At 38.8% G+C, this 12,703-nt stretch overlaps 1 protein-coding gene across 1 annotated transcript in view; it reads right to left on the bottom strand.

Moving 5' to 3' along the window:
* The window catches only part of itga9 (integrin, alpha 9), a 67,184-nt gene extending 54,990 nt beyond the window's left edge, over positions 1–12,194 (bottom strand). The window contains exons 1-5 of the mRNA XM_032552366.1: positions 11,734–12,194; positions 11,388–11,515; positions 7,144–7,250; positions 5,143–5,266; positions 2,937–3,004 (exon numbers count right to left, since the gene is read on the bottom strand). Coding sequence (XP_032408257.1) covers positions 2,937–3,004; positions 5,143–5,266; positions 7,144–7,250; positions 11,388–11,515; positions 11,734–11,909 — 603 coding nt within the window. The 5' untranslated portion in view covers positions 11,910–12,194. The remainder of the gene's footprint in view (positions 1–2,936; positions 3,005–5,142; positions 5,267–7,143; positions 7,251–11,387; positions 11,516–11,733) is intronic.
* Between the last annotated feature and the right edge of the window lie 509 nt (positions 12,195–12,703).

The following is a 12,703-nucleotide window of genomic DNA, read 5'->3' on the forward strand; positions in this document are numbered from 1 at the left end:
TACTTTAAACTTGCTTAAACCAGTACAAACTTTTAACTCATCTTTGCTCCTATATCTATTTTTAAAATTTTTCTCCCATTCCACATGCAGTCTTAACATTTTTCATTTCTCTATTAATCCTTCAGCTAACTGTAGTACTTTGATTACTTTACATTTTAAATAAAATGTAAAAAAAAAACGTCCTAGGTTACTTGTATTTCTCAGTATTTTATCATTATTAAATAGAATTAAACATCAGCGTGCATGGAAATCTTTTTCTCATCTGATTTCCATGCCAATTTCCTAATTATTCATTTGAAATATCAAGATACAACGTAAAAAAAATAAAGTTTCTTATTATGAAATGTTTTGCTTGTCTTCTAAAACCTCCCACTAAGTCATTTCTGCTTAGTGGAGACATCCAGGTTACTTAAAGTCCACAGCACATTACTGTGGGTCTAAACTGAATGTCAAGGTAACCTGAGAGATAGAAAATAGTTTACAGCACATGGCACACATGCTAACATCAGGAAAGTATTTTAATGTGATTGTACGAAAAACAAACAAGTTTAAACTTGTTGCATATACAAACTGCAAACCTAATTTTGTCAGTAAATGTATTTTCTAAAAACTTTTCAAAACTTAATTTCTCTGTTTACTGTTGTATTTCACTGACCAAACAGAAAAGATGTTTTTGACACCAGATGTATACAAAAGGCTTCTCTGCATCCAGGGATGATGTCATGTAAGCTTCAGAGGATGGTCCTGCTTTTTTAACCATTTATCTCGTGGAAGCACACCAGTCCCAGCCTTTCCTACCGTCGCTGCACGTGGAAACATAAGCTAACACTTATCAGCAGTTAATCAGCTCAGCGTCTGTGGCTTTGATATAAACACTCGTGCAAATCCAACTGGAGAATTCGTATTTTCCACATCATTTGACTTCTTAAACAAATGTGAAAAAAGATCCCGTTCTGTTCACCATGGAGGACGTCTCTGCTAAACTATCCTTGGAATACCAGAGTCAAAGTCAACAAAGAGCACAGGAAGCATAAAGATGCCTTGAAGTTTTTGCTATGAAAAGACTCCTTTGAGAAGAAAAAATGCACAGTAAGGACGATCACGAGGGGAAATCTGGTGCATAAATTAAAAATTAAAAATACTAAAAGAGATCGAGATCAGCTGTCCAAATACCAATCCTATGTTACATTTCTGAGGGCTAGGAAGAGTATTTAATTACAAAACAGAGTTTATTTTGTGAATTATGTATGGAACGGTTCAGAGTAATAAAGTATAACAATGTTTTAAAAAGTTACGGCTTCGAAACCACAAACATTTTCTGTCCTACTTTTCCTGGAATCTAAAGTAGTTTTAGTGAGACATTAGAGAAATGACTCACTACTGGACTTTTCCAATCAAGTTGGAAAAGTCTCTGGCTTTTCTCTGGCTCTGGACAGTATCATTGAACTGCACATGTTGCTGTGCAGCTTAAAAATTGTCACTGCACTTTTTTCAAGCTTAAAAGAAATACAAATTGAGCTTTATGTTACTATTTTAGTTCATGTGGAAACAAAAGGATCGGCCCCAAAAGTACAGGTGGTTACGAACTGCTGACCGAACGATCAGAGCAGGTAGCCTGACTAACAAACCAGTTTAAATTTGGAGAATGTCAACAAGGTCTAACATTATGGGCAATAAGCACTTGAAAATAATTGCTAAATTTTGCAGTTTATTGTATCTTTTGACTTTAACTGAACCAAAATCAAAAATAATAGTAATGCTTATTGGTAATGCTTTTCTAACTTTTATAATTAACATGCAATTTCAGCAACATTAGGAAAAATAGTTGCTTTATTGTTTAAAGCAACACCAGTTAGATCTTGTTAAGCATTTTTGTTTTATTTGTGTAAACATCTACACATTGTGGTATTGAAGCAAAAGGTGGATCTGACATCAGTCTGGACTTTTATTTTGCTAATCAGATCAGCTGTTGTCTTTTTCACTGCTCTGCTTGTGTTTTTTTGTTTCTGTTTTTTTTTTCTGGTGGTCTTTGAGGCCCTGTTTTAGTTGCCAGTTAACCTGCAATGAACCTTCATGTCAAAACTGTAAATCTAACACATTGTCTTTAACTGGTAACTTTAAATGACACCTTGTCAAAACCAGGTGTGCACATTGAGACCAAAACCAAATCCAGACTATTGGAGCTGGACATGCCAAATATAAGACAGATGAATTTCTATCAGTTTTGTGTGTAAAAAGATGGTGATGAAGAAGAAGAAGAAGAAGAAGACGGTATTTAATGCTGCTGTTGTTGCTCTCGACGGGTAGAGGATATTTTGTTTGACTCAGACTTCACTTTGAGTGAAGCAAAAGAACTTGATGCTGAAAATCAAAATGATAGCTATAAAACTGGACCTGCAGAAGTAGTCTTGCTCATTTTTAAGGGAAAAGACCGACTATAAAGCATAAATCTGACAAGTTATACTTTACTGAGAATGAGCGTGTGATGATAAATTATCTCTATAGTCACCAAACATCACTTATCATGTCGTATTGTGAAATAACTGAGGTTTTAGTTTTTCAATTAGGAGGTATACTGTACTTACACTCGTGTGGATCTGACTCCTTAGAAAACATTAACTAATTGGAATATTAAACTGACGAGACTAGATGTATACATTTACAAATAAAACCACAGTCTGAAGAAAAGTTTGACTTTTGGTTCATTTGAAAGAATTTTTAGTAGTTAATGTGATTTAAGATGAAGGTCACATTTAATATGACAATCCGACACTTTGATGTTCTGTTTCTATCCGGAAAGTCCATCTTAAACTTTTGATTTATCAAAGAGACAGCTGACTGATGACGTTTCAGAGGCAGTAAGGCAATGATATCTTTCTATTACACGAGCAGAAACAAGGGATCAAATATGAGGATGAAGAAGAACTGCTACTGACCTCTGTGAAAACTCCTGCTATCCCAGCTTGGCACGAGCCGTGCTCTTCCCCATACTTCTGCTTATAGTCTGCAAGAAAAAACAAACCACAAATTATTTTGCTGTTTGCTCGAGCCAGCGCTTACTGCTGTTTTTCTCCTGCATTCCATATGGAGCTAGTCAAAGTCCAATCCAAGAGGAATCCAGCGGCACAGAACAGACTGAAGGAAAGGCTGCAGCTTCAATTTTAACAAAACGACCTCTTACTTGGGAAGGGAGAAGGGGGGCTTTGCTCTTAGGTTACATAAATATTGAGCTTGGATTTAAGGAAAATGCGCTGTAAATACAGTTGCATGCTTTGTGTGTCAAACTGCTGGCAGTGAGAAGAAGGAAAGGAAGTATAATTCTGACCTGAGAGCACAATTATGGTGCGAAGTGTAATTTGATATATATCTCAATACATCACCTACGAAATTATACAAGCAACATTTTGGCACAACTTAATTCGAGTTATTCTATGGTGGAAATTCTTTATTTTTTTACCACGTGTACAAAAAAAGAACAATCAGGGAGAAAATAGATTTGATTTATTATAATCAAATTATTTTTCAAATTCACAGAGTTTCTGGGAAACCAGGCCGACATCATTGCTTGTGTTGCACCTTTGCCGAGAAGCGTTTCAGAGAGTAAAAGTCTTTTTGGACTGCAGGGAGACAGATTGATGCTCGCTCCCCACCAGCTGCTCCAGCCAGAACACCAATTACAGGCCGGAGGGAGAGATCGGCCTCCCCGGTGATGAGGCTGGCAGTTGAGATAACGGACCGTGATGAATAACAGTGAGCCGAGGCGGGACCTGAGGTATCCCAAGAAAGGTTAGTGAGGTCCAGACATCTCAGAAATACGTGGGCGGCAGCCATGCACAATCAGACTTAGCATTTTTAATTATCCAGGCAATTTGTTTCTGTTTTTAAAGAGAAACTTTTTCGACCACACATGTCAAACTCCAGGCCCGAGGGCCACATCTGGTCCGCCTTAGTCATTTATGTGGCCATTTGGAAACTAGAAGGCCACATAAATAAAACCGTCAAGATAACGGTTGCATGCTTAAATACTTTTTTATGACTCAAATCAAATGTGTTATTTGCATAGTGCCAAATTGTAACAATGTTAAAAGAGCTTCAGTTTTATTTATTATTTATATCAGGACTTTTTAGCTCATCTTGATTTTGGCCTGAAATGAAAATGAGCTTGACACATCTCTATTAGACAGTCCAAGCTTTCAGTGTCTCGTAAAAACATTCATACTCCATTTTGTCACAATAAAACCACAAACTGTGATGTATTTTATTGAGATTCAACATGAAAAACCAACACAAAGTAGAGCATAATGAGAAAAAATATACACAGTTTTCTGATTTTTCGCACAAATAAAATCTAAAAAGTGTGACGTGACATATTTATGCAACCCGTTTTTGTCTGATACTCCATAATAACAACCAGAATAAAGTTTAGATTTATGATCTGAGTCTGATCCTGACTGAATTTCGGGTCGGGTCAGAAGTATTTACTTGATGGTTAGGTCGGGTTCAGGCTTCTGAGGCACGCTTAATAAACCTGAAATACATGCAGTACAGAGAAAGACAAAGGCGAACGCACAAAATAAAGTTGTGTTGATCTACTTATTGTAGTGTAAATAGATTAGTAGACAGTTTAACTTGCTACGATAATAGAGAAAGTAAATAGGATGCAGAAGTTCATCAGAATGTAACAAGTACAGAGCTATAATCCTCTCAATCACACATCCCAGATTATTTAGACTTCACTCATTCTGCAGTCACAACAAGCAACAGGAAAAAGCTAGAAGATGTTAAACAAAAGCTAAAAAATACTCATTGAAACAGTGCTCTAATAACAAAAGTAGAAAAAAATCTTACTTAAAATAATATGTCGGGTTTACTTTAACCTAATTAGTCATATTGGACACTTTTTAGGCCCAATCTAAACCCTACTATAGAAGTAATCCAATGCAATCTGCAGATGCTCTGTGATAATTTATTTGACCCTATTACCAAACATAGTGGTGCTGACGCACACCACACTTTTCAGATGGTGTGATAATTTATTTGACCCTATTACCAAACATAGTGGTGCTGACGCACACCACACTTTTCAGATTTTATCTTCATCCATTTTCATTTGTAAATATTGTGAAGCTCTGCTTTGTGTACCTTCATAACAAGGGATGAGAGGCATTGTTCTTCCCTGCAGCGTTGGGGGGATGATGGAGCAATACCCATGTGGAAGGATGTGCTCTGAGTCGTAGTAGACGTTTTTCCAGCGGTGAGCACAAGCCTGCGAGAGGAAACAGAGATAACCTCATTCAGCAACAACATGAGCACTTCACCGCGCTAATCGCCTCAGCAGCTTCCTCCTCGCTGAGCTGGAGTCAACGCGTCCCTGCGGCCGTCTGATGATCGTCAATGAGAGGGAGGGGAAATTAAAGGCCGTCCATAAGCCCCCGACCATGCTGTAACAGCCATGGTCTGTGGTGTGAATATCTCTGCTGCAGACCGAGATCTGAGTTTGCCAAGATGTATTTTCTCATCAACATTTGTGCTTTTATTGCAAAACAGCAAACCGGAGAAACCATGAGGTCAAACAGGCAGGAACAAGGACCAGATCAAAAAGACAAGAGAACGACCTCCAAATAGGGAGCTTGTTTTGTTGGGTGACATTGAGCAATACTCAGTAACATTTTGTTGTTCTTTTTCCACAATGAGACATTCCACAGATCCATAACCAAACAGGATAATCGTGTCTGGATTTTGGAAATTGGCTGCATGCATGCGCAAATGTGGTAATAATTTAGTCCCCCTGGGGATCGATGGTGGGCTCCTGGGGACAGTCCTGGAAACCTCTGTGCAGACAAAGTACGTTTAATTCCCCCCTCCCAATAAAGAGAAACCAACATCCCTCCCTTGCTTCCCCACAGAAACACACACACAGTCATTCAGACTGCAACACCAGAGCTCTGCAGCCTGCAGACATAAACACAGCATCAGATGACTCTCTGGAAACAAGATGCAATGTTGAGAAACATGCTTTAAACTTTTAAAGTTACGCCTCCACCGGTGGGAAAATGTAGCATTTCTGTCCTCTTTTTTAGTAAAAGCAGAGATAACTCAGCTCACTTTTTGGACAAATAATATGAGGGCTGCGATGTGTTTTAAAAAGTTCCAAACAAAGCTTTCACTGAAAGCTTGCCCGGATGAAATCACCGCTGTACACATCTGCCAAGCAGCCGTTTTTTTTTTCTCTGCTGAGTCTGCTCCGGTGAGGTAAAAAGAAAAAAGAGAAAACGTCCGTGCTTTTGGAGAGGCACGGCAACACGTGGCTTTTACAGAGCTGCCTCCTCCGTTTCATCGCAATGCTGTCAGAACTGCGAGAGAGTGCGCCTAAAAGGGATTTTTCAGTTACACAACTCGAGTCCAACGTCCAAGACCTGTCGAGTTTTTGACTGACAGGCTGGCGAAGCAAAGGTTTGAAGCCAGAGCATTCCTCTGTAAACTGGACCAAACAATGGAAGTTTTAGAGATCAAAAGCAAACTGAGCTCCGTCTCTGACAGGATTTGTTTTTGACTTCTGTTCAAATCAGCCGGCAACAAGTTTTTCCAAAGTATTCACCTGTCAGGAATGCTTCCACATTGGTAAGAAACCCCCGTTTCTACTGACTGCCCTTAGCAGGAGACAGGGGTTAATATTTAATGAAAGGCTACCCCTTGCATGGGACCTCCGCTGTGGGGGCTGAGGCCTAAACAAACTCTGCCAGCCGCGATAGATCTGTGTGCAAACGAGCACGTCCAGGATCTACGCCACTCTGACCTCATCCAAGCCAGTAACAACCGACTCCAAATAAAAGCTGAAGGTTTTGCAAAATTACGTAAAAGCCATTTCCAGGCATCATTCCACATTCCCCGACACAAGGAAGCACAGAGAAAACTTGTTTTAAATCCTTCGCCCTTATTATCTGTGCCAGGCGGAGCTTGAGAGGATGGAAAGAGAGGCGTTTTTACCCAAAGCGAGGGAGTAATGCTGGGGCCAGCTGTGGTTTAACAGTGTGGTTCGGGGTAAAACATTTGTAACAATGATGTGGGCATAATCTGGTCTGTGCTTTACGAGTAGACATGGTTCCTATTAAATAAGCTGCAGAAGAAGAAACTTCGGCCCACCAGTATTTTGCCGCTGGCTCGGTCCTGGCGGGCCAGGCTGACCCCCATCCACTCGTCATCCCTGTCTCCTTGGCATGTCTTCCCGCACGACTCTCTGGGCTTGTTTCCTGAAAGACAAAGAGAGCAGTTTTCAGATGTTGAGTCATCAGGACGGAGGGAGAAGCCGGCTCTGATTGTGGAAGTGATTTTACACAACTCACAGTTTGAGACAATCATAAAACACTGAATTAATGCTAATCTGCACAGATGTTTCTTTGAATCTTTCAGCCAAATCCATAAACAACGATGTCAAATTCACTGTAACACAGCAATACTTGACTTTCTGATCAGCATCACTCTGAATACAGTGCCTTACAAAAAATATGAACAGATTTTCTGTGATTCATCACATTACAAACACAAACATTATTGTTTTAATTGGTGACTTATGTGACAAACCAGCAATATAATACTCACAATATTGAAGTGGAAGGAAGCTTACACAATTGTTTTTACAAATAATCACCTTAAGATATCTTGTTCCACTAAATAAGCCCAGTGCAACCATTTGTGTGTAAGATAATATCAGTGTAAAACCAGCTGTTCTGTGAAGGTGTCAGAGGTTTTAGAGAACATTAATACACAAACAGGAGAGTTATGATAAAAAAAAATAACATCACAAGCTTTAGGCATCACTCAGAGCTCTGTTCAAGCTATCAGGACATTATCATCAACCTGAACTGACAGGTCAAGTATTAATCACAGAAGCGATCAAGAGGCCCAGAATAAATCTGAAGGAGCTGCAAATATCCACCGCTCAGATAAGAAAACCTGCTGATAAGAAAACTATTTCTCATACACTGCACTAATTTGGAATTTATGGAGGAATGGCAAGAATAAAGTCACTGAAAGAGACCAATACAAAGTCCAGTTTGCTAAATGTCGTTCATGTGTTGAGACCATTTCCAAGTAACATAATGATGACTGTACAATAATGCAAGTATGCCCTCTCAAAGTTTAATTAACTTTGATTTCTAAAGAACATTTGACATTAAAATTGGAAAACATTTTAAATATCCAAAATAAATAAACAGCACAACAAAAACAACAAATAAAATGGACATTGAAGTCTCTCTAAACAAAACTGCCCATCAGGAAAGGGGTTGGCTGAGACCAACGCAGTAGAGTGAAGACTTTTGTCATCTCTTTGGTAGTAAGAGAAGAGAAAATGCAATCAGTTATGCAGATGGAAATTATTATTTTAATTATTCTAGAACATGAAGGACAACAAAGCACTGATGTTAGAAAATCAAATGAAACCAAAATTTATCATTTTGGTCTATGTGCCAAACACAATATGTGGAAAACTAATACTGCATACAACATCAGGGAAACATGGTGGTAGCAGCATCGCTCTGTGGGGATGCTTTTCTTCAGGATTGAGAGGAAAGCTGGTCAGATGTGCGGAAAAGATGGATGAAATATTCCAATATGTGAAAAGCTGATAGAAACTCACCCCTCATAAAGCTGCAGCTGCAAAGAATTGCCTCAACATGACTTATTAAAATGATCTATCAAATTTTATATACTGAAATCTGTTGCAAAGTGACAGAGCGTGAAAAAAGTTGAAGAAATATAAACACATTTGCAAAGCAAAACCATGAATAACATGCATTGTACTCCTAAGACTTGAAAAACCTATGTATTCAGGATTTGTTTTAGCATTGAAAATAATAACTATTCCAATAATTAAAATATTGTTGAGTCTGGTGAAAGTGCTGTGGGAGCATCACATGTTTAGATTTTTATCCATTTTGCAATTCCCACCAGATAAGTCATTCATTTTAAAGCGTGAGAATGGCTACAAACTCATGAAGAACTGCATTCAGAAGATAAGCAGAACGGACATGATTCCCAGATCACGGCTGAGTCAGTCCTGAGGTTTTGTGATGATGAGACACTGAAACTGAAAACGTACTTCAGAAATACTGACAAGTGATGTATCTCCAATAAGAAACGTATATTTAATTAGAAGTGTTACAATATGCAGAAAGTTGAAATGCATATTAGAACCAAAGGCATGGAAACACGTGCTTCAATTTCATTTTCTGTGAAAATATATTCCTGTATTATAGCCACAGACAAATTAATGTGTAGTACAGAAAAAACTTTATTAGAATCTGTATTGCTGATTTTAGCTCTACCTTCAAATCAATTATTCCCAACAGACTTTCACTAAAATGGAGCATTAATCTGTTCTTGAGCACAGATTGCTCTCCAACTCTCCGACTCCAGTCGTCCAGAGCTAGTCCTGCAGCTTTTAGTCAAATCGCTGTTTCAACACACCTGAATCAAACAAACAGCGTGACAAATAAACTTGACGTCATGCTAAAGAGGTGATTCAATCATCTGATTAAACTGTGATGAAGCAGGGAAGTGTCTGAAACTTTCATTGCTGTAGCTCTTGAAGAGTTGGAGACCACAGAATGAGATTGAGGTTAATCGTTCTCTTCGTCCTTGTTTCGAACAGAAGCGGACCTCAAGGATGTGTTCATGACCGACCCACCATGTAACATGACTAAAAAATATCTCACCATAGTAGGTCTGGTAATGGACAACATGGAAGAGGTTCAGTACTTAAGAAAACTGTCATTGATTGTGTAATCAGAAATGAAATATCTCCAAAAGCAAGGAAATGATAAGTGGTCTTTCATCTCGAGCTAATCCGACAGAGAACAAACATGTTTCACTTGGAGAGGAAAGACCAGCAGACTTCTTCCTTTCTTCCTCAGGAAGTTAAAGTAATCTTACCCCCCGCCCCCTGCTCGCCATCTGTATCTGTAAGCAGGAACTTTTTGACCTGCTGCTGCACAGAGTGGTTCTCTAGTTGAACTGCAGTGGGTGGTGAGGAGGAGAGATAAATGACACACCATGACTCTCCAGCAAAGAGATCTGCATTGACAAACCACAAAGGAAGGAAATATGTATTCTGAGGAATCACTCTCATCTTGGGTTTCATCCGTTCTCACTACTTCCTTCTGAAAGAGGAACATCAGAGTCCATCATACAGACTGAAATGCACCAAAATGTATTCATTTGTTATCTTACTACTTTCTTTTTCTTTGTTTGATTTTCTTTATTTTTGTTTAGAAACCAAAGTTTAACTTTTTTGGCCTACATGTAGCAAGAACTATGTGGTGTAAAACTAAATCTGGACATTACCATCTCTACACCTTGCACCTTTAGGCACTAAATACATAAAAATAGTAGAAGAGAAATTGTTAGAGGCTACTGAAAACTTTAGATTGGGTTGGCGGGCTAACAGCAGGAAAACAACCCACAGTTACCGAGAACTGATTTAGAACAAATCATATACAAGTGTTAGAACGGTCTAAGTCAAGACCTAAATCCAAAATGAATATCAAGTAATTACAGCAAGGTTTGGAAATGCAAAGTTGGTTAAAACCTCAAAAGACTCGCAACTGTAATTACAGTGAAAAGTGGTTCTATAAACTATTAACTAATATTGGAGCAATCTGATCTATCATTTAAATTACAGACATTTGTATTTTAAATGAACATAACAAACGAGAATGGCCATTTGCAACACAGTATGCATGCCTTTTTTTAATTCTTGAGGTAATATTTTACTGCCATTGTTGAGTAAATGTTTCAGAAACAATGAGAATAGCAGTTAAGTCATTTCTGCGTTATTTCCACGAAGGTCAGAGTTATGACTTATTACTAAGTGTTTCCCTAGGACTGTTTTTGCTTGTCTGCTGTATTTTGTTTTAGTTACACATTGGCAGAGAGCAGAGTAAATATTAAAGCCATGCGTGCACCCTCTGCGCCTTGACCAGAAGAACAGAGCATGATGGGGGCTTTATAAGGAGAAGGGAATGCTAAATCGCAACTTTCTTGGCTCATGTGCTTGAAAAATATTAGTAGGAACATAAATCATATTAATCAAAATATTTATGAACTTCTGCACACATGACTCCTTTGTTTTGAGAGCTAAAAAAAAACTTGAGGGTTGTTAAGAGCAGAATATAAGGCGGCATTATTCTGATAAAACAAAGCAGATGCTAGAGAGGGGAGTACATGCAAAGAATAAAGAAGAGAGAGAAACATGTGGACTGTATAGCACCAGATGGAGTTTTTACTTGAATTACATTTAGGATCATGCGCTGCAGAGACACGGCAGTGAGAATGTGAGAGGTTGCGCTAAAACGCAGCAGTGGTTGCGTTGCGTTGCGGTGACTGACCTCTTCCCAGGTCCATCTCTGTGCAGCGCCGCTCGGGGTTACTGTGAACCCGACACTTAAACACAGCTCCGGGAGAGCGCACCGAGCTGCTGTAGGTAGAGTTTGCCTTCGGTGCTCCCACTATTAGCCTGCGCACATAAAGAAAGGGGAGAGCATCGCGAAACAAACTCAGTTCATCCCCAAAACTGATGAAAGAAACGGAACACATTTTCAAATTATAAAGCACATCAAACTGTCTTTAATGTTTACATTTATAAGGTTTTAAAGACATGTCTTGATATTAAAAAGAAACCAATGCATAATTAAGATATAACAAAATATTTTTTCCAGGAACTCTGGGACTCACCAGCGTGTGTTGTCATGAAAATGCTCCAACACAGAGTAGCCAAAAAAACTAGAACTTGGTCCTTGAAACACCAAAGGATGTTCTAAGTCAATATTGTAAGAACAAGCCAGCGAAATAGAGAGAAAGATATAAAAACTTTGCTGCACGCCCGTTCTGTGTTTTAGCGGAGGAGCCATCCCTTTGCGCGTCGTGCGTAATAACGCGGTAAAAGTGTCCAAAAACTACGAAATTACACTAAGTAGGAATAAATCCTTAGCTCTCCACTGGTTCCAAGTGTTGCAAATTAACTTCAAGATGGTCTTGCTTCGTTTAGCGCCTCATTTATTCTGCGGTGGCACAAGCAAAGGCCAGAGGAGGGAAGTTAACCGTCCGGTAAATAACGTGCGTCAGCTTCTCTCCATTCTGTGTCAATCTGGGGAAGTTGTTGCTCGTAGGCTCACTGTCGATCTGATAAATGCAGCCAGCAGTCAGGTCCGTAGGAGGTAGCCTGGAAATAAAGAGGCGTTTCTTATTTCTCAAAATAAAAGAGTCAGTGTTTCTGAACTGATTGCCCAATTGCTAATATGAATGTGGTGCTTTATTATGAAGGTTTCGACCGGAAATGTGTTTTTTTTTTTTATTGTGGACAGAGTCATAAAAAGAAGTGAATGGTTTTGAGGAGCACAGCGTCACATTACACCCATGAGCTTTATTGGGGTTCAAGCTCAACAAAAGAGAAATATGAGCGCTTTCTGCCGCCCCCTATAGGCCGAAAAACACAATGAAAATTCTTCACTTTGTACCCAGTGACGTTTGTTCAACAGCTAATCTGATCAAATCAAGTGCATTTAATTTTTAGCAGGCATATTTTGAAAATGTCTTGTGTAAATATGAAGAACTTCCAGTTTCTACTGTTCTTTATGCTTGAATCTATGAAATCCCCTACACGTTTTTTAAAGATCGTCACACTACAGCCACAAACTTTAAAGTA

The sequence above is a fragment of the Xiphophorus hellerii genome, chromosome 22 (assembly GCF_003331165.1).
Source record: "Xiphophorus hellerii strain 12219 chromosome 22, Xiphophorus_hellerii-4.1, whole genome shotgun sequence".
Classification (NCBI taxonomy): Eukaryota; Metazoa; Chordata; class Actinopteri; order Cyprinodontiformes; family Poeciliidae; genus Xiphophorus; species Xiphophorus hellerii.